We start from the raw sequence: 22,883 nt of genomic DNA, 5'->3' as shown, positions 1-22,883 counted from the left end.
ATGTCGAATGCCTGGCCCAAGAGCCCACATCTAAGGAGTGGAACTAGGAGTCCTTGCTTTAGCTGATGGGGGAAAGGTGCAAAGGAGACCTCATTGCTCGTTGCCCACAGTGGCTGAGAGCTCCCATTCAAGGGCCCAAGTCTTCCAAAACTCCTGAAAAAAAGCAATGAACCCTCCATTATCTGACCCATTTCTCCTGACTCTGCTGTAGTCTGGTAAGAGGTAAGCTTCCAAACGCAGCTTAAAAGAGAAAAAAATGGGGGGGGAGGGCTAAAACTAAAGAGAAGCAGTATATCCTCTTGCCAGGATTTACACACTAACCTTATTTATTGTTTTGAACATTCACCAGAGCATCCTTCCCACCCCCACCCCCACCCCCAAACACACACAAAAGGATTCTCACTGGACACCCCCGTCCTCAGAAAGTGGTTACGTTATCGTCTGCAGAACCTTTCCTGTCTGCTATACTAACTATGGATATGCAGACACTCACTTAACATTTGCCGGGGACCTCATCACCAGTGTGCTTCAACACTCTTCCTCAGGATACAGGCTGCTGCTTACTAGTTCCTGAGTTCACTTGCTGAGCCCTGCTAGAAGCCCCTTGCACTATGAGACAACAGGATCTTCCTTTAGCTTCATTTCTGGTTACTTCTTGACTTCTACTGGATGTTCAAGTCATAGACCTCTTACAGTCCCCAAAATGTGTGAAGCCTTCTTGCCACTATGGCTGCTCTTCCCCGCTGCCCAACTTCCCCTTCCCGATCAGCCTATTTCCTCCCCTGCACTCAACTGGTTCACTCCCATGGCACGCTGTGCCAGGAACTGCCTGACAGCTACACCAGGGATCATTTATCCTGGAGTTCATAGAAGCTGACTGTCGCTCCCCCTCTTCGTGGAGGAACGACACAGGACCCTGCGCTGTTCTTTTGTCTGCTTGGCCCTTCCCGGGTTTGCTGCTGGTTCTTCCCGGGTTGGCTACCGTCCCTTCCACCTCCGTGAAAGGGTGGTTCCCCCTGCCACTTTCCCCACTTCCGCGGGGGAGCGGCATACCGCCGGCCGGCTCTCTCGAGGGCTGCACAGGTGTTCCTTCAGATAGATGTTCCTGGTGCATGTTGTCTCTCTCCTCCTTTATAGTCCTCTTCCACCAATCCCAACTCTGCTACCCACACGCCAAGTATGCTGCTCTCCTCCAATCAGGAGCAGGTCCTACAGTTTATTGGTTGAACTGGAGGCAGCTGTGTAGAAGCTGTTTCCTCCTCTCCCAGCACCATATTGTGGGAAAGCAGATGCATAGAATAAGTCTTAATTCCAGTAACTTAGTCTAGTCCGAGTTGCTCCCAGTTGCTCCCCACAGCTGACCTATGCTAGGAGCTCAGTGTTAGTCACAGGAATGAACTACACTGTCATCACTCAGACAGGCAGCACAAGGGATGCACTCAGCAGTCTGCCAACTGTGTGCAGGCACTGAATTATACCAATGTATATGTAGACAGGGGGTAACCTATTCAACTATGACCTAACCATTCATCATTTTTTTTTTCATAGTCCCTTCGCTTCTAGATGTGTTGTGATTTTTTTTTTCAGGATCCAAGTACAGTCCCTGTGAACAGCCATGTGTTGGGGACTGCATACAATCTAGGAGAGGGGTTCTGGCACCATGTTCTAGAACTCCACCACTTAGGTTGGTAACCTCTGGAAGTGCCTAGATATCGATTTCACAGAGCACAAGTACAGGAAGTGACCCCATCTGTCTTCTGAGTGATGACCCAGCTGTAGGAAATATGCCTCAAACACCCCATTGTGGGTAGTTCTAGAGGGCCCTGTTTCTTGCTGTTCCAGAAGTCATCCAGCTGCACCTTAATTCCTCTTAGTTCTGACTTCCCTACCATGAGCTCCTTTACAGCTCTTCATCCCCAGCAACTCCTGAGCAGGTGCTCAGTGAGGACCTAGTGATGTACTGCTCATACCTATCACTACTTATGGCCATGGGCCCAAGTGCATGGACAGAGACTGCACGGCAGCCCTCATCCGCACCAGCTGACTGGAAAAGGGAAGGGTCCTGGACAAAGTACCATAAGAAACCTCTCTTAAAACAATGACCTGAGCTATCCAGGCTTCTTTCATGGAATTTTCAAATTAAGAAAGAGACTTAGGGGTCAGAAGGAAGCTGAAAGGTCCCTAGGTATGAGAGTTAATGCTGACCTTTGGGTCATGTGCACATTTAACTGTAAGCAAAAGCAGCCAAGCTTCACTGAGGAGATGGACCAAGTGTCCACAGCAGCCCATGCAGTGGAAGCGGCAGGCCATGGAGAGAAGATGAGAGCACGCAGACGTCCTTGTCTCCTGATGGCTCCTTGGTGCTGCAAGGTCTGGTGACACTGCCTTTTCAGCCACAAGAAAAATAATTTTCAAATATTATAGAAACTACACTTGTACTGAGGATGGACCCCAAAATGAAGGGCATGGGCTTAACTGGAGGGTTTGATAACAAGGGTCTTCTCTCCCAGACCCATATCCTCTGAATATCCTGTCCAGGTATCTCCCAAGTAAACAGCCCCCTTTACCTCATTTGCATTATAGAGGCAAGTCACCAACACTGAGCTAAGTACTCTTCTGCACACATACCCCCACCATAAACATACATACTCTTCACTCTGTGCCTATCCTGGAGCTCCCTGACTACACTGAAATAGAAACCAGTGGAGTTCAAACTGGTAGGGAAGAAGAGAGAGTGAAACACTAAACTAACTGGATCCTCAGCAGTCAGACTGTTAACAAGACCTCTCCATTATATATATAAGTCTCCTTTTTCCTTTCTCATATTTTTGTTCACCTGATGTCAACAGGAAGAATTAAAGGGAAAGGAGAAAGCAGAGAAGGTATGCGTAGAAGTAGATGAAAATGACAGCAGCAAAATAAAGGCTCAAAGGGAAGGCACAGGACAAGGAGGAGAGAAATAAAGGACGTTGAAGCTAAGGAGAGGGGCAGTGACTCAAAACCAGTCAAGTACGAACCCTGAGACGGCCCTGGGGAATCAAACAGCCCCAGACAGACTTTGGATTGCCTAAGGTCCAAACAAGGGCACTTCCTCCACAACTTCCTCCCATGATTTCTTCATCTCTACCTCTCCAAGAGGAAAGTTTCCTTCCTACTGTTGACAAAGATTCCCGCCACTCCCAGCGTGGATCATATGAGCTGTACACTTCCTGCTTGCTGCACTTCCCTACTCTCCCGCGACTCTTCAATCATAAACACGCTCAGTGCCATCTTAAATCAAACAAACATTCCTTGGCAGACCATCAGCTGCCTAAAGCAATGCCATTCTCAAACTCACTTTTCTTTGCTCACCTCCACTATGGAGTTGGGAAGGGCTAAATACTTCTTTTCCCAGCCTCTCTTGTTGGTAGGGGTTGCATGTAATAGCTGTGGTCCATGAGGTGAAAGCAGGAGTCCCAGGGGCTTCTGGAAAAACTGATTCTGATAAAAGGCCAGATGCTGCTGGTGCTATGCATCATATCTGGACTGGAAGTATTTTACTTGGTCATAGTTGCCATCAAATGATCATGACAGAAACCCCATGACACGCAAGACTACTGAATTATTTTGCCTACCAACAAATGCCAATCACACCCAGATTTGTTATATGAGAAAAATAAATCCCCATTTGTCAGAGCATAGTTGATGAGGTTTTCCATTAATTGTAGCCAAAAGGGGATCTGATATGCTCTTTCTCAACCTTTCCCAATCACCTCTAGTTGATCTATCTAAATATCTCCCATCTCAGGAAAGCTGCTAAGTCCTTTTCACCCTTTAACTCACTCTCCAACCCACTACAATTTACTGTAGTTTTAAAGCATCTTCCTTTATCCTCTATAGCACTTGGATAGATTAACTATTCCCTATGGGCCAACATTGTTGTACAGCAGGTTCCTCCACTTCTGATCCAGCTTCCTGCTAATTTACCTGAGAAACAAGCAGAAGACTGCCAAGTACTTGGATCTTTGCCATCCATGTAGACCCTGATGGAGTTCCTGGCTCCTTGCTCCAGCCTAGCCCAGTCCCAGCTGTTGTGGCCACTGGGGGACTGAACCAACAAATGGAAGATCTCTCTTTCCTCCCACCTTGTTTTACCTTTCAAATAAATAAATCTTAAAAAAAAAATAAGCAGAAGTATTCCCATCCCTGTGCTAAAGTCCTCTTTTTACTTCTGTGGCACCTTCACCTCCTGATTTTTGTTTCTGTTTTTTCTTTGGCAGTTTATTCCCCTCAGCATCTACTGCTTCCTTTCCTCCACTTAACCCATCCATGACAGTACCAATTTAAACTGCAATCTTAAACTGCTCTCATTGTGCCCAATCTAGAAAATATCCCTGACGATTTTGAGTGGGCTTTGGGTTGCAAAGACTTTGTTAATATCCAAATTTCCACCTCCATTAATATTCAATCCCTTCCCTTCTTCCTTCTACTTTTGACAGTCAGAATATGACACAAAGATATGCATTTATTTGATTCCTGCGTAACTAGACTATATTTAAGTTAATTGTTTTGTAAATAATCAGCTTATTATTTAACAGTTTAATGACTACTGGGAACTCAAAACAGCATGCCGTTGCATTAAGGTCTGTACAATTATTTCATCACCTAGGAGGAATCAGCATATGTTAGGAAAGAAAATAATGCAGGGGGAGGGGAAGGAGATGGACGAGGAGTTGGTAGAGGTAGAGAAATCTGCTCCAAAACATCCAGGGAAAACAGACTGTGGAACAGAAGCATCTGGATAACATATACATGGGTAAAAGATCAAGGACTTCTCAGCGTTGTTGCTATACGTTTGTAGCATGTTGACTAATAGGGATCCTAGTGATCTTGTAAGTCCAAACTCCCTAATTCACCAGGTAAGTAGACCATGACCTGGAGAACGTGGGTGACTTGTCCAAGCGAGTAGTAGCTCAGGACTACACACCAGGTCTTTGGACAATCAAGTTAAACTTTCTGACATTTCCTCTCCAGATATCCAGAGAAGAATCTGCAGTATGATACCACAGGACTTATTTTCAGCATCAGTCTTCACGTTTAGAGTGTTAGCCACTTAAACCTTCTGAAACATAATCCATTGTTACCTTCTGAATCAAAATTTCTCCACTTTGACATGGTTTCTCTGCCCTGGTCTGTATCATCAATATGGCATATGATACCTTAACTAAAAGATTCTCATCATCAAAACCAATTCTCATCATGGTTTCTCAATTACATAACTTACTTAATTATAACTGAAGAGTCAATCACAATGAAGTGACTAACGGAAACTTTCCTCACGTGTGGGTTCTCTGATGTCGTGTAAGATTCGTACTCCGACTGAAGGCCTTCCCACATTCACTACACTGATAGGGTTTCTCTCCTGTGTGAGTTCTCTGGTGTACTGTAAGAGATGAATTTTTAATGAAGGCTTTTCCACACTGACCACATTCATAGGGTTTCTCACCAGTATGGATTCTCTGATGTTCAATAAGGTATGCACTCTGGCTGAAGGCCTTCCCACATTCACTGCATTCATACGGCTTCTCTCCAGTGTGAATAACCTGATGTACAGTAAGGGACGATCGTCCAGTGAAATGTTTTCCACACACCACACACTCATAAGGTTTCTCTCCAGTGTGGATCCTCCGATGCTGAGTAAGAGATGAATTCTTACTGAAAGCTTTTCCACACTGATTACATTCAAAAGGCTTAACTCCAGAATGAAGTCTCTGATGTTCTATAAGGTATGTACTTTGGCTGAAGGATTTCCCACATTTGTTACATTTGTAGGGTTTTTCTCCAGTGTGATTTCGCAGGTGTAGGGTAAGAGTTGAGCTCTTACTAAAGGCTTTTCCACATTCACTACACTCATAGGGTCTTTCTCCAGTATGACTTCTCTGGTGGACAATAAGGTGCATGCTTTGACTAAAGGCTTTCCCGCATTCCTTACATTCATAGGGTTTTTCTCCTGTGTGAGTTCTCTGATGCACTGTAAGATTCATGCTTTGGGTAAAAGCTTTCCCACATTCATTACACCTGTAAGGTTTCTCCCCAGTATGAATTCTTTCATGTTGAATAAGGGATGAATTTTTATGGAAGGCTTTTCCACACTCTTTACACTGGTACGGTTTCTCTCCAGTATGAGTTCTTTGATGCACAGTAAGATTCATGCTCTGACTGAAGGCTTTTCCACATTCATTACATTTGTAGGGTTTCTCTCCAGTATGAATTCTTTGATGTACAGTGAGGGAAGAGCGTTCGATGAAGTGCTTCCCACAAACATTACACTTATAGGGCTTCTCCCCAGTATGAATCCGCTGGTGCTTAAGAAGGGATGAGCTCTGGTTAAAGGTTTTCCCACATTCATTACATTCATAGATTTTCTTCCCTACAAACATTCTTTGAGTTTTAATTAACTCAGAATTTTTCTTAGTGTCCTTTCCGTGTGAATTCCAATTATGAGGTCTCTTTGCCATAGCAATGCTTTGTTGTATATTGATGACTGAACCCTGACTGCAGAACATCTTTCAAATTCATTACCTCCAAATACTCTCAATGAGGGTTTCCTTATGGCTAACTGCTACTTGGCCTGGACGTCTTTCCTGGATTTCCTGTTGCCACTCTACCCAATTTTCAGGTTCCTGGGAATGTTAATTAATGTTAATTAATGTTAAATTAATTAAAGTAGAATGCCAGACACCATCCCTTTCCATCACCCCACAGGATAAATCTTCAGTAGTGCCAGGCTTTGGAGTTGGCTCTTTGGTTTCAAGGCTTGTCTCCCAGCCTGAAAATAAATAAATAGATAATTAAAAATTCAAATGCACACTGGTTTCCGTGCTGGGAGACTGACAACTGTGTACAGTGGAATTGAGAAAATGAAACTACAATTACTGGGAACATTGGAGAGTTTTCAAAAATGTTATCACAGTTAGGCAAGAACAGTGACCTGGTCCAGAAGGAGATGATGGCAGATCCACTGGGTAAGCAGAAAAGATGAACTCATCTGGAAAGGATGGACATTGAAACCACTGAGCACTGGACCATGCTAATAAATGACAGAACCAAGAAAACACACACAGAAAGGCAAGGGCTGCACAGGCCCATCAGAAAGCCCTGCCACACTGCACCTGGTATTGCCCCCAGCAGTTTCTTACCTCTATGATTCTACACCAAATTAATCTTCATGAAACACAATAGTGTGACGTAGTAAAAGATTGTTGGCACAAGAGTCAAACAGATGGGTTCAAACCCTGGATTTATCACCATCTTAACTAGTTACTTGTCTCTATGGGTCTGAGTTTTCAGAGACACAAAATAAGAATAAAAATAATCTGATAAGGAGTAACATGATGTACATAAAATACTCTTAGGGGACATACTCATTTGGAACAGGAAGTACTAGAACATACTTAATACTTAAACTCTTGAGGAGGATGACACACTCTAAAAGCTTGCTCTCCTTGAACCTTAGGCAAGCTGTAATGTTCTTAGGTATAAGATGATCTGAAAAGGTCCTACCCTTTCCTAACTATCCTGCCGTAAAGATGAGAACTGGTGGTGGTGTAGAGCAAGGAGGAAGGGCTGAGCTTTTGAGAGGGGGCTGTAGGCTGCAGGGAGCACCTTCCAGTCACTCAGACTTGTATTCCCAGATGCCACTGCTTTACAAACATTTTTTTCATTTTAATGTTTAATTAGTTTTGAACAGATTCAGTGTGCTTTGTATGTACAGTTCTAAGAATATAACCATATTCCTTTCCACATTTTCTCCCCCTCTCTATCCAACCTTCTTCCTTCTCCCCTTTTTTTTTTAGTTTTTGAGATAACATATTTTAAAATTGCATTGCAGTTAAAGAGGATCAATACTTCACTGAACAAAAAGTTTTAAAAATAAAAAGCAACAGGACCCTAGTTTAGTGGGAATATAGACAATGGCTACAAACAATAACTGAATGGAAAAATGACCATTTTACCCATATACAGTAAATTTTAAAGTAATCATTACTTTAAAGGTCATTAAAACTATAGTATAACATTCTGCTTTTTTAAAGATTTTATTTATTTTCTTCAGAGGTAGAGTTACAGACAGAGGGAGAGACAGAGAGAGAGGCCTTCCATTCGCTGGTTCACTCCCTTGTTGGTTCACTCTCCTAATGGCCGTGACGGCTGGAGCTGGGCTGATCCAAAGCAAGGAGCTGGGAGCTTCTTCCAGTTCTTCCACATGGGTAGCAGGGGCCCAAGCACTTGGGCCATAATCTGCTGCTTTTCCAGCCCATAAGATGAGAGCTGAGTCAGAAAAGGAGTAGCCAGGACACAAACTGGTATCCATATGGGATGCCAGTGCTGCAAGCATAGGTTTAACCTACTAAGCCACAGCACCAGCCCAGTAGTATAACATTCTTAACCACTAGTTTTACAAAGGTATAAAATAGGGGATGGGACTGTGGCACCAGCAAACTATATGGGCGTGATCCAAGTCCCAGCTGCTCCACTTCTGATCCAGCTCCCTGCTGATGCACTTGGGAAAACAGCAGAAGATGGACCAAGCTCCTGCCCCTGGCTTCAAATCAGTACACTTCTGGCAGTTGCAGTCATTTGGGAATTATACCAGCAGATGGAAGATCACTCTCTCTCTCTCTCCTCTCTCTGTAACTCTACCTCTGAAATAAATAAATAAATCTTTTTTAAGTTTTATACTTTAAAAAAGTTAAAGTATATTTTAAAAAGTATAAAACAAAGGTTTACAAAACTATATTTGAGGCAATACTGATACATATAAACTTCCTTCCTCCCTCCCTCCCTTCCTTCCTTTTCTTTAATTTTAGTTCTCACATATACGGTAAAATATGCACATTTGTATTTCTGGGTCCGGCTTATTTCACTCAACATGATGTCCTCCATTTGTGTCCATTTTGCTGCATATGCTAGAATTTCATTCCTTTTTGTAGCTGAATAATATTCCATTGTGTATATATACCACATTTTCTTTGCCTATTCATCTGATGATGGACACCTTGGTTGATTCCAAATTTTGGCTACTGTGAACAGTGCTGCTGTGAACATGGTGGTGCAGGTCTCTCTTGGATACACTGTGTTCAAGTTTTTGGGTATATACCCAGAAGTGGGATTGCTGGATTTCATGGCAAATCTATTTCTAATTTTTAAAGAAATCTTCAGTTTTCCACAGTTGCTGTAACATTCCCACCAACAGTGTAGAAATGTTCCCCTTTGTCAAATCCCATTTCTTATCCCAGATAAAATGGCCTGGAGGCAACAAGGGGCAGAGAAAGAGGAACTACAGTCTCAGATTCAGCTTTATGACTGACGGTCAAAGTCAACGCAGCAGAGATCAACACTGAAACAGTGAACCGAAGGCCTATGAGCACAGGCCTTACTGTGCAGCAAGAGGTCTGCATTAACCAGGCCTCTGCCTTCCATCCTGCCCTGCTTACAGCAAAGGGGAGAAAAAGAATACGAGCAGCCGCCATCTCCCAAACACAGTCACCACCAAGTAACCAGAGAGAGAGAGAGACAGGACCCATCCAACCGATTATGAAAAAAATCAGCAGGTAACATAAGAATTGGATGGCCCAAGTACTTGGGCACCTGCACCCGCGTGGGAGACCAAGAGGGGCACCTGGCTCCTGGCTTCAGATTGGTGTAGCTCTGGCTGTAGCGGCCATTTGGGGGGTGAACCAATGGAGGAAAGACCTCTCTCTCTCTGTCTCTCTCTCTCACTGTCTAACTCTGCCTGTCAAATAAAAAAAAAAGAACAAATGATATTGGTAAATATTCAAATAAAGTAGTGGAATTAACATAACTTATTATGCAAAAGCTAATATCCAAAAATAGACAAACATGGACTTCATCAAAATTAAAAACTTCTGTATATCAAAGGATACAATCAACACAATTAAAAGGCAACCATGTGGTGGGAGAAAAAATTGCAAATCAAAGTATCTGAGATATCTGATATATCCAGGAACTCCGATCCAGAATATATGAAGCACTCATACAATTTAACATGAAAAAACAAACAACTTGTTTGAAAACAAGCAAAGAACTAGATAGATATTTCTTGAGAAAGTATACAGATGAGCAGAAAGCATATAAAAGATGATCAACATCAACCATCACTAAATAAATGCAAATCAAAACCACAAGATGACCACACCCATTGCCGGGATGGCCACTATTAAAACACAGAAACTGGAGCCAGTGCTATACCACAGTGGGTTAAAGCCTGCAGTGCCAGCATCCCATATGGGTGCTAGGTCAAGTCCCAGCTGCTCCACTTCTGATCCTGCTCCCTGCTAATGAGCCTGGGAAAGCAGTGGAGGATGGTCCAAGTCCTTGGGCCCCTGCACACATGTGGGAGACCCAGAAGAAGCTCCCGGTTCCTGGTTTTGGCCTGGCCCACCCCAGTCATTGTGGCCATTTGGTTGGTGAACAAGAACATGAAAGGTCTCTGTCTCTTCTGCTCTCTCTCTAATGCGGCCTTTCAAATGAATAACTAACTTGTTAAAACAAAAAACACAGAAATATTGTCATCACTACAAAAGAAGGTGAAGAAAAAAAATCCCCCAGTAAAAGCACAAAGGAAATCTAAAGTAAAAAATAGGAAAAATGGTAGGACAAAATCGTAACTTATCAATAGTCAACTTGAATATAAACAGCCTCAACTCTCCAGTTAAAAGACATAGAATGGTGGAATGGATTAAAAAATAAAACCTATCTATTTGCTGCCTAAAAGAAGCACATTTCATCAACAAAGATGTACACAGAATGAAAGTAAAAGGATGGAAAAAGATACTCCATGCCAACAGAAACCAAAAAATAGCTGGTGTAGCCATCCTAATATCAGACAAAATACACTTTAGCACAAAAACTTTTAAAAGAGGCAAAGAAAGGCACTATGTAATGATTAAAGGATCAATTCAACAGGAGGATGCAACTACTGTAAACTTATATGCACCTAATTAATTACAGGGCACCTGAGTATTTAAAAGAAATGTTAAGGATCTAAAGAGAGACATAGACTTAAATACAATAGTAATGGGGGACTACAATACCCAACTTTCAGCAATGGACAGATCATCCAGACAGAAAATCAGCAAGGAAACAACAGAATTAATGAACACTATAGAAGATGGACCTAACAGATATCTACAGGGCTTTTCATCCTACAGCCACAGAATACACATTTTTTTTCATCAGTGCATGGAACTTTCTCTAGGATTGACCACATGCTAGGCCATAAAGCAAGTCTCAGCAAATTCAAAATAATCAAATCATACCATGCATCATCTCACACCACAATGGAATGAAGCTGGAAATCAGCAACTCAGGAATCTCTAGCATACATGCAAACGCGTGGAGACTGAACAACATGTTCCTGAATGAACAGTGGGTGATTGAAGAAATCAAAAGAAAATAAAAAATTTTCTGGAAACAAATGGAGAAGACCACACAACATACCAAAACTTATGGGATACAGCAAAAGCAGTGTTAAGAGCAAGTTTAGGCCAGCGCCACAGCTCAATAGGCTAATCCTCCGCCTGCACCACTGGCACACCTGGTTCTAGTCCCGGTTGGGGTGCCGGATTCTGTCCCAGTTGCCCCTCTTCCAGGCCAGCTCTCTGCTGTGGCCCGGGAATGCAGTGGAGGATGGCCCAAATCCTTGGGCCCTGCACCCACATGGGAGACCAGGAGAAGCACCTGGTTCCTGGCTTCAGATCAGCACGGTGCGCCGGCCACAGTGCACCAGCCACAGCGCACTGGCTGCAGCGGCCATTGGAGGGTGAACGAACGGTAAAGGAAGACCTTCCTCTCTGTCTCTTTCTCTCTCATTGTCCACTCTGCCTGTAAAAAAAAAAAAAAGGAGCCAGTTTATAGCAATTGGTGTCTACATCAAGAAACTGGAAAGACAACAAATAAATGAGCTATCAACACATCTCAAGGTTCTAGAAAACAACAGCAAACCAAACCAATAACTAATAGGACAAAAGAGATAATTAAAATTAGAGAAGAAATAAACAAAACTGAAACCAAGAAAACAATACAAAAGATCAGCAAAACAAGGAGCTGGTTTTTTTAAAATAAAAAAAAATTGACACACCCTTGACCAAACTAATCAAAAAAAGAAGAGAGAACATCCAAATCAATAAAATTAGAGATGAAAAAAAAAGTAACAACAGACAACACAGAAATAAAAAGAATCATCAGAAATTACTACTACAAAGAGCTGTAGGCCAACAAAATGGGAAGACTTATAGAAATGAATAGGTTCCTGGACACATGCAAAGTACTTAAATTAAGCCAAGAAGACAAAGAAAACTTGAACAGACCCATAAACAAGACAGAAATTGAACCAGTAATAAAGACCCTCCCAACAAAGAATAGCCCAGGACCAGATGGCTTCACTGCTGAATTCTATCAGACATTTAAAGAACTAACTCCAATTCTTTTAAAGCTATTCAAAACAACTGAAAGGGAGGGAATCCTCCCAAATTCTTTCTATGAAGCCACCATCACTTTAATTCCTAAACCTGAAAAAAGATACAGCAGAAAAAGATAACTATAGACCAATCTCCCTGATGAACATAGACACAAAAATCCTCAACAAAATTCTAGCCAATAGAATCCAACAATACATCAGAAAGATCATTCACCTGGAACAAGTGGGATTAATCCCTGGTATGTAGGGATGGTTTAACATTCACAAATCAATCAATGTGATACATTGCATTAACAAACTGAAGAACAAAAAACATATGATTATCTCAATCAATGCAGAGAAAGCATTTGGTAAAATACAATACTCTTTCATGATGAAAACTCTAAGCAAACGGGGTATGGAAGGAACATTCCTCAATACAATCAAAACAATTTATGAAAAACCTACAGCCAGCATCCAATTGAATGGGGAAAAGTTAGAAGCATTTCCACTGAGATCTGGTACCAGACAGGGATGCCCACTCTCACCACAGCTATTCAATATAGTTCTGGAAGTTTTAGCAAAAGCTATTAGGCCCACTCTCACCACTGCTATTCAATATAGTTCTGGAAGTTTTAGCCAGAGCTATTAGGAAAGAAAAAGAAATTAAAGGGGTACAAATTGGGATGGAAGAACTCAAACTATCCCTCTTTGCAGATGATAGGATTCTTTATTTAGGGGATCCAAAGAACTCTAAAAGAACAGATGTCTAAGATCTCTATAATGAGAATTACAAAACATTAAAGAAAGAAATAGAAGACACACACAAAAAAAATGGAGAAATCTGCCATGTTCATGGATTGGAAGAATCAGCATCAACAAAATGTCCATACTTCCAAAGCAATTTACAAATTCAATGTGATACCAATCAAAATACAAAGGACATTCTTCTCATATATAGAAAAAACGCTGTTGAAATTCATATGGAAACACAGGAGAACCCAAATAGTTAAAGCCACCTTATACAACAACAACAAAAAAAGTCAGAGGCATCACAATACCAGATTTCAAGAATACTACAGGGCAGTTATAATCCAAACAGCCTGATACTGGTACAAAAATAGATGGAAAGTCCAATAGAACAGAATAGAAACACCAAAAATCAATCCAAGCATCTACAACCAACTTATCTTCGACAAAGGAGCTAAAAATCAATCCCTGGAGCAAGGACAGTCTCTTCAACAAATGGTGCTGGGAAAACTGGATTTTCACATGCAGAAGTATGAAGCAAGACCCCTAACTTACACATTACACAAAAATCCACTCAAAGTGGATTAAATACCTAAATATATGACCTGATACCATCAAATTATTAGAGAACATTGGGGAAACCATCTAGGACATTGGCACAGGCAAAGACTTCTTGGAAAAGACCCTGAAGGCACAGGCAATCAAAGTCAAAATTAACACATGGGATTACATCAAACTGAGAAGCTTCTATACTGCAAAAGAAACACTCAGCAAAATGAAGAGGCAACTGACAGAATGGGAGAAATTATTTGCAAACTATACAACAGATAAAGGATTAATAACCAGAATATATAAAGAGATCAAGAAACTCAACAACAACAACAAAAAAGTTAAGAAATGGGCAAAGGATTTAAACAGACATTTCTCAAAAGAGGAATTTAAATGGCCAACAGATACATGAACAATGCTCAGGATCACTAGCCATCAGGGAAATGGAAATCAAAACCATAACGAAGTTTCACCTCACCCCCATTAGAATGGTTTTCATATAGAAATCAATAAACAACAACTGCTGGTGAGGATGTGGGAAAAAGGTACCCTAATCCACTGTTTCTGGGAATGTAAACTGGTACAGATTCTGTGAAAGACAGTATGGAGATACTTCAGAAATCTGAATATAGACTTACCATATGACCCAGCCATCCCACTCCAAGGAATTTACTCAAAGGAAAAGAAATCAGCTTATGAAAGAGTTATCTGTACCCTCATGTTTATCGTAGCTCAATTCACAATAGCTAAGTCATGGAATCAACCCAAATGCCCATCAACTGAAGACTGGATAAAGAAACTATGAGAATGTACACCATGGAATACCTCACAGCAGTTAAAAAAAATCTGGTCATTTGCAACAAAATGGATTTCTGAAAGACATCATACTTAGTGTAATAAGCCAGTCCCAAAGTGATAAGTACCAAATGTTCTCCCTGACCTGTGATAACAATACAGCACCTAAAAGGCAATCTGTAAAAGTGAAATTGACACTTCAAGAAGCAATGACTTGAACAGCCCTTGTCCTGACTGTTGAGGAACAGTTTTCTTTCTTTTTTTCTTTCATACTATTTGTTGAACTCTTTACTTAACTTTAGTTAATCATATGTATAAAGTTAATTGAAAATAGACCTTAGTAAAAAAATAACAGTGGGAATAAGAGAGGGAGGAGGCGTGGGAGTATGCGTGGAAGGGTGGGCATGGTGGGAAGAATAACCATGTTTCTAAAGTTATAATTATGAAGTGTATAACTGTAAAGCTGTATAGTTCTGCACACATTCCTATGGACTTACTTCTAAAGGTATGGTTTAAAACTTGCCATGGGATCCCAAGTCCCCTTAAAATATGTGGTAAAAATTAGCATTTTAAATTTTAAAGTGATCATATGGATAGAATTAAGTATTAGTGATCATATAGATAGGATTCATTGTCTGATAGTAACAATAATAGATAGAATTAAAAAGGAGTGAATGCTCCAACACAGAAAGCAGTCCACACAGCCAACTCATAGAATGACAATCACTTTAAGCAGCACTCTGACCTCAGAATCAGCGCTTAAGGCATTCTGGTCCAGCTGAAAAGCCCATGACAGCATTTCAGGCATGGAAAGCCAAGACACTGTGGCAAAAAAAGTCCTACATGAAGGACCTCGGTGGGTGAGAGCCCAGTGGAAAGAAGTGGTCAAGAAAGAATGATGTACTTTTCTCTGATGGGAGGAGAGAACTTCCACTTTGCTTACAGTCTTGTCTAAATATTGACAGAGTTTGTGGATTCAAAAGGCTTCCATGACCTAGGCAGCTCATGTCAAAAGACTCAGGTGATCACTGACGTCATACATAGGAATGTTAATTGTTAAATTAACAACAGGAGTCACTGTGCACTAACTTCCCATGCAGGACCTTAGTCCTCAAAGAGTTGTTATATGAGGCTTAATAGTAAAACTTGATCTCAAAGAGTAACTTCATTTTAGTGTATTAAGTGAAGGATATTCTTATGTCTCATAAGTGATAATTAAGTCCAACTGCTCATAAAAGATGTATTATTCTTGGGATCTTCTTTATGTTCCTAACGTTGTATTTATGAGATACATGTAAATAAAAAACATAGAAACTAATAAGTATTGGTGAGGATGTTGATAAATTAGAACCCATGTGGTTTTCTGGTAGGAATGTAAGAGTGCAGCCACTGGAGCCCGCACTGTGGCATAGTGGGTAAAGCTGCCACCTGCAGTGCCAACATCCTATATGGGTGCCAGTTCGAGTCCTGGCTGATCCACTTCCGATCCAGCTCTCTGCTATGGCCTGGGAAAGCAACAGAAGATGGCCCATGTCCTCGGGCCCCAGCACCCACGTGGGAGACCCAGAAGAAGCTGCTCCTGGTTTCAGATCATCCCAGCTCCTGCTGTTGTAGCAATTTGGGGAGTGAGTCAGTAGATGGGAGACCTCTGTCTCTCTGTCTCTTCCTCTCTCTGTCTGCAGCTCTGCTTCTCAAAAAAATAAACCTTTAAAAAAAAAAAGGAAATTTACACATGCTACAACAAGGACAAACCTTGAAGATATATATGCTAGGTGAAATAAGCCAGTTCAAAAAGGACAAAGACTGGATGATTGCCCTTACATGAAGTGCTCAGTGTGTGGGCAAATTCAGAGTCACAGAGAGCAAAGTGCTAGTTCCTATGGGCTGGGAGATGGGAGGAATGGGTTGTCAGTGTTTCACCGGTCCAGAGTTCCCATTTGGGAAAATGAAAAAGTTCTGGAGATGGTGGTGGTGGCAGCACAACAATTTCAATGTCCTTGATGCCTCCCAAGTACACACTAGAAGTAGATGACATAGGAGCCAGCATTGTGGTGTAGGATTAACCCTGCAATGTCGGCATCCCATATGGACACCAGTTGGTGTCCCAGCTGCTCCACTTCTGATCTAGCTCCCTGATAATGTGCCTGGGAAAGCATCAGAAGATGGCCCAAGTGCTTGGGCTCCTGCACCCATGTGGGAGTGCAGGGAAGAAGCTCCTGGCTCCTGGCTTTAGTCTAGCCCAGCCCTGGTCGTTAGTCATTTGGAGAGTGAACAGGTGGATAGAAGAAGACTCTCTTTGTGTCCCTCCTTCTTTCTCTGTAACTCTGCCTTTCAAATACATAAATAAATCTTTTTTAAAAAGCTAACTTTGTTGAAACAAGTCTGTACTGGAAAGTTCTGACCTATTCCCTTCTCCCTTACCTGTCTGCCCACAATACATTTCTCTGAACACCAAAAGGGCTCCTCCCTGGGTCCCTAATGTCAGGCATTTTCCTCTATTGCTCGACACTGTGGGGACCTCTGATTTCTCCTTTCCCTTGACCCCAGACCTTCTCCTGCTCCTGGGACCCCTCTTGCTATCACCCCAGCCCCTGCCAAATGTTACTATCCTCAGGGTTCTGTCCTGGCTGCCTTGCCCCGCTCACCCATAGTTCCTGACAACCGTCCAGTCTTCACGTACAGGAATTTCACAGGTATGATTATGACTCTCAAGGCCATACTTTTACCTGGTTTCTAAAAGCTCCAGATGATGTCATTCAATATTCACTCAACAGGAGTATATTAAATACTCATTTGGGCAGACAACTCTGTAGGAAGAGGATGTAAAGGAGTATGTTCAGTGCAGACAATTCAGTGAGCCTGCGTACTAGAGAGCAGGCACATTCAAGTAAAACACAGTGTGGCCTGTGAGCACAAACAAGTGAGGAAGCTTTAGGACCCAACCCCAGGTAGAGAAGTCTGAAGGCGTAAGTGGGAGAGGGAAACACAAAATCAAAACACATGTATTTACTACTGCCGGCCACTTTCAAAAACCTGCCAAAGTGACAGTGGGGTGATGAGAAAGGCATAAATAAACCCACTAAAACAACCTAGCATGGGAAAAATGCTGCATGCCTATGCTGAAAACCCCTAAACAACCAAAATATGATCTTAATATTATCTCACAGGCTAGTTAATGCACACATTAAATATAGCTACTGAAAAGGAACACTCAGAAAATGAGAAGGTGTGCCTAGAAACAAAAAGTGTGATGGTGGAAACTGATTGTTTTTATAGGAGCGAAAGACAAATCACACCCCTAGCACTTTCCCCTTCAGATGGGGACATGCGAGGCCCTGCCTCAGGGGCTTTGTCCTGCTGTTCCTTTTGTCCAGAAAGTTCTCCCACATAATCCTTCACTTTATCTTAGTATCTGCTCAAAAGTCACCTTAAAAGTGAGGTCTTCGTTGTGGCACAGCAGGTTGAGCCACCGCCTGTGATGCCCGCCCATATCAGAGTGCTGGTTGGTTGGAGTCCCCATTGCTCTGCTTCTGAGCCAGCTGCCTGCTAATGTGCCTGAGAAAGCAGCAGAAGATGTTGTGAGTGCTTGGGGCCCTGCTACTCACATGGGAGGCCTGGATGGAGTTCCTGGCTCTTGGCTTTGACTTGGCGGAGTCCCAGCTGTTGTGGCCACTTGGAAGCACAAGGTAGATCTCTCTCCCTCTGTAACTCTGCCTTTCAAATAAATAAATAAATTGGAAAAAAAATGAGGCCTTCCCTGCTCATCCCTGTGAAAACAGCACCCCCAGGTCAGACATTTGGCCCAAGGGTAAAGATGCTCGCTCATGTCCCATGCCAGAGGGCCTTGGTAAGATTCCTGGCATGCGGCCGGCACTGTGGCGCAGTGGGTTAACGCCCTGGCCTGAAGTGCTGGCATTCCACATAGGCACCAGTTGGAGACCCGGCTGCTCCTCTTTCAATCCAGCTCTCTGCTGTGGCCTGGGAAAGCAGTAGAAGACGGCCCAAGTGCTTGGGCCCCCCACCAGCGTGGGAGACCTGGAGGCAGCTCCTGCCTTTGGATTGGCACAACTCTGGCCGTTGCAGCCAGTTGGGGAGTGAACCAGCAGATGGAAGACACCTCTTTCCTCTCTCTCTCTCTTTCTGCCTCTCCTCTGTGTAACTCTGATTTTCAAATAAATAAATCTTAAAAAAAAAAAAAAAAAAAAAAAAAAAAAAAAAAGATTCCTGGCTCCTGCTTCTGACTTTGGCTTCCTGATGATGCAGCCTCTAGGAGGCAGCAGTAATGGCTCAAGTAACTGGGTGCCTGCTAACCAAGTGACAGACAAATGGAGTTCCTGGCTCCTGGCTATAGCCTGACCCAGCCTCAGCTATTGCAGACATTTTGTGAATGCACCGGCAAATGGGACCTTTCTCTGTTTTCCTGTTTCTTTTTCTCAATTTCCCTCTCAAATAATTTACATACACACACACACACACACACTCACACACCAGCACTCCTGTTCTCTAGCCTAGTTCCATTATGCTGCTGCTTTTCCACACAGCACCTATGCTCTTCCTCCCACCTTCCCTCTCTTCACCCCCCTCTCCATTATTTATTGTCTCCCTACTAGATGATGCTCTTCAAGGAAACTTTGCTTGATTTTGCTCATTGCTACATTACCAATGCTCCAGGAATACAGGTTGTATAAAGAAGTTATTTGCATAAGAACACATACAAACAGCAACAGTAAAGAAAACCCACAGAAATCTACAGTAAGGGCTGGCATTGTGGCGTAGTGGGTAAAACCACTGCCTGACATGCCAGCATCCCAAATGGGCACCAGTTTGTGTCCTGGCTAATCCATTTCTTTTTTTTATAACTTTTTTTTTTTTTTTTTGCTAATCCACTTATCCACTTTTTTTTTTTTTTTTTTGGACAGGCAGAGTGGACAGTGAGAGAGAGAGACAGAGGGAAAGGTCTTCCTTTTGCCGTTGGTTCACCCTCCAATGGCCGCCGTGACCGGCGCACCGTGCTGATCTGATGGCAGGAGCCAGGTACTTCTCCTGGTCTCCCATGGGGTGCAGGGCCCAAGTACTTAGGCCATCCTCCACTGCACTCCCTGGCCACAGCAGAGAGCTGGCCTGGAAGAGGGGCAACTGGGACAGAATCCGGCGCCCCGACTGGGACTAGAACCCGGTGTGCCAGCGCCACAAGGCGGAGGATTAGCCTAGTGAGCCACGGCACCAGCCCTAATCCACTTCTGATCCAGCTCCCTGCTAATGGCCTGGGAAAAGCAACAGAAGGTGGCCCAACTAGTTGGGTCCCTGCCACCCACGTGGAGACCTGGATGAAGCTCCTGGCTTCAACCCAGTCAATCCTAGCCAATGCAGCTATCTGAGGAGAGAACCAGCAGGTGAAAGATCGCTCTATCTCTCTTCCTCTCTCTGAATTCTTTCAAATAAACAAATGTATTTTTAAAAAAGGAATCTATAATAGAAGTGTTTAAAACTACTCAAGCAGGGGTGGGTGTCAGTCACAGTGCTTGAGATGCTCCCTGGGACACCGCATCCCATGACAGAAGGCCTGAGTTCAAGTCCCAGCCTCACTCAGATGGGAGATCTCTGCTTGTTTCTCTTAGTGGTGTTTATCTTGATCTGTCTGCTTTTCAAAATAAATAAAATAAAAAGCTACCTTAAGGAATCATTTATATCAAATAAGTTAGCATTAAAAGCATAATTTAGTTGCCCAAACTGGACAATACACAGGAAAAGCCATAAATATATATATATATATATATATATATATTCTTCTCCTAGAATCCTGTTTTTTTTAAAGATTATTTATTTATTTGAAAGTCAGAGTTACACAGAGAGAGAAGAAGAGGCAGAGAGAGAGAGAGAGAGGTCTTCCATCCACTGGTTCACTCCCCAGATAGCCGCAACAGCCATATATGCGCCAATCTGAAGCTAGAAGCCAGGAGTTTCTTCCGGGTCTCCCACACAGGTGCAGGGGTCCAATGACTTGGGCCATCATCTACTGCTTTCCCAGGCCATAGCAGAGAGCTGGAGCATCCAGGACTGGAATCGGCGCCCATATGGGATGCCAGCACTGCGGGCAGTGGCTCTACCTGCTATGTCACAGCACTGGCCCCTAGAATCTTGTTTTTTAGACAGGCTACTAGAAACCAGCCATAATGCTCATATGATTATTTTTTCCATATAAATATTTTCTTTTAATGATTTATTTTACTACTTTATACTTAGAGAGCCCAGCACCACCATCCAGAGAGCAAATAAACATCTGCCTAGCTCCCTAATTTTTTTTAAGAAAATATATAGAAAGAAATGATGACAAATGCTTTTGTACACAGTAGAAAAGGTAAAGGTATACAACACATTTCTGCAGAGAAAAGTCAGTGATAATATCTAAAAGAGAAATGTCAATTGCAAGGGGGATTAGAATCCAGGGAACAAAGATCACTTGAGAAGCACTGAACATCTGAAGGCAAATAGGACGAATGGGTACCACTCAGGTTAGGGTACAGGCAGGAGACAGGAAACACACAGAAGGCTTCTAGCAATAAAAACACAGCCACCACTGTGTCCGCTGCAGGTGTACTGAAGTCTTCACTAACCGGTGATTCACCTGTCTCCCTGTCTCACCTCATTTAATCCACACAATAACTGCTGGATGGATAGTACAATTATCGTTTTTGGGACAGGTGTTTGGAACAGTAGTTAAGACACCTCTTGGGACACCTGCATCCCATATCCAAGTGCCTGGGTTTGAGTCCAAGTTCGACTCCTGATTCCAGCTTCCAGCTAATGCGCACCCTGGGAAGCAGCAGGCAACGGCTCAATTGCTTGGGTCCCAGCCACCCACATGGGAGACCAGGATAAAATTCTGGCTTCAGTCCAGCCCAGCAGTGGCTGTTGCTGCCATTTGGGGAGTGACTCAGTAGACAGAAGACTTCCGTCTCTCTGCCTTTCAAATAAAATGAAAATTCATAAATAAAAAATATCATTTTACACATGATAATTCTGAGGATAAAAAAGGTCAAATAAGCATAACCAAGATCACACAGCTGGAGCTCAAAGCCAAGGTCATCCAACCCTGCCATGTTGCAGGAGAAGGCCAAGAAAAAACCCTAGCAAGGTCCAGTAAGCAAGAGAGTCGGAGAAGGGCAGGGAGAGTGAGGCGGGGCCTCAGGTTTGAAAGTCAGAAGAAAGGAGTTTCAAGGAGGCCATGGTCACCAGTACCAGAAACAGGTCGGTCAGAGAGATGCTAACTGAGGAGAGCTGCTGAGTTGGAAACTTGCTGACACCAGCAGTGGTGGAGGCAGAAGCAAGCCCAGATAAGATCAAATGGAATAGAAAAAGGATCAGAGGCAACTAGATGAAATCACTTAAAATTTTTTGTGTGTAAAAAAGATGAGAGAAGACTGTAGAGAAATAAGAAAGTAGCAGGCAACAGCAATAAAGTAATGGAAATCATTTAATCATGTAAGGACAGACAGCACTGTAATAGGCAAACAGGCAAAAGGGAAGGATAATAGAGAGGACTGAAGAGAGCAGAGGCTGAGCGGAAGCCAAGTTCCACGAAATTTTTGTACTTTAAATCCAAGACTGGGAATTCCAGAGAAAGTGTCAATACTCAGGTACAAAGTTCATTATCTTTTTTTCCACCTCATTATTTTCTCCTAATTTTTATTTAATCAACATATCAAAGTGGGAAAAATAGGTTAAAAATCACTGACAAGAGTGGACATGGTGGCACAGCAGTAGGTTAAGCCACTTGCTTGCAATGATGATAGCCCACACACAAGTACCAGTTTGAGTTCTAGCTACTCCCTTTCTGATACAGCTCTGTGCTAACGCACCTGGGAAGGCCCAATTCCTTGGGTTCCTGTCACCCACTTGGGAGTCCTGTATGGAATTCTTGGCTCCTGGCTTCATCCCGGCCTAGCCCCACTTGTTGTGGCCATTTGGGGACTGAACCAGCAGATGGAAGCTCTCTCTCACTCTCTGCTACTCTGCTTTTCAAATAAATAAATACATCTTTAAAAAAAATAAAATTGGGGCCAGCGCTGTGGTGTAGCGGGCAAAGCCACCACCTGTAGTGCCAGCAATCACATATGGATGCCGGTTTGAGTCCCAGCTGCTCTACTCCTGATCCAGCTCTCTGCTGTGGCCTGGGAAAGCAGTAGAAGATGGCCCAAGTCCTTGGGCCCCTGCACCCACGTGGGAGACCTGGAAGAAGCTTCTGGCCCCTGGCTTTGGATCTGTGCAGCTGTGGCCATTGCAGTCATCTGGGGAGTGAACCATTGGATAGAAACTTCCCCTCCCCGCTCTC

General features: G+C 42.9%; 1 protein-coding gene across 18 annotated transcripts in view; it reads right to left on the bottom strand.

The window, feature by feature from the left end:
• Positions 1 to 4,486: 4,486 nt before the first annotated feature.
• Positions 4,487 to 22,883, bottom strand: part of ZFP2 (ZFP2 zinc finger protein) — a 30,272-nt gene continuing 11,875 nt past the window's right edge. Inside the window, exons 3-6 of one of the 18 annotated variants that reach the window (XM_089336255.1) lie at positions 18,157 to 18,265; positions 17,278 to 17,358; positions 11,597 to 11,883; positions 4,487 to 6,808 (exon numbers count right to left, since the gene is read on the bottom strand). In XM_089336255.1, coding sequence (XP_089192381.1) covers positions 5,316 to 6,545 — 1,230 coding nt within the window. In that variant the 5' untranslated portion in view covers positions 6,546 to 6,808; positions 11,597 to 11,883; positions 17,278 to 17,358; positions 18,157 to 18,265 and the 3' untranslated portion in view covers positions 4,487 to 5,315. Of the gene's footprint in view, positions 6,809 to 11,596; positions 11,884 to 13,706; positions 16,257 to 17,277; positions 17,359 to 17,978; positions 18,107 to 18,156; positions 18,266 to 22,883 lie in introns of those variants that run through there. The other 17 variants (XM_089336259.1, XM_089336261.1, XM_089336265.1 and 14 more) reach the window with 17 other exon arrangements.

This window comes from Oryctolagus cuniculus, chromosome 6, assembly GCF_051225735.1.
Source record: "Oryctolagus cuniculus isolate XC-2025 breed Fujian yellow rabbit chromosome 6, ASM5122573v1, whole genome shotgun sequence".
NCBI classification, from domain to species: domain Eukaryota; kingdom Metazoa; phylum Chordata; class Mammalia; order Lagomorpha; family Leporidae; genus Oryctolagus; species Oryctolagus cuniculus.
This window is presented reverse-complemented; position numbering and strand designations above follow the sequence as displayed.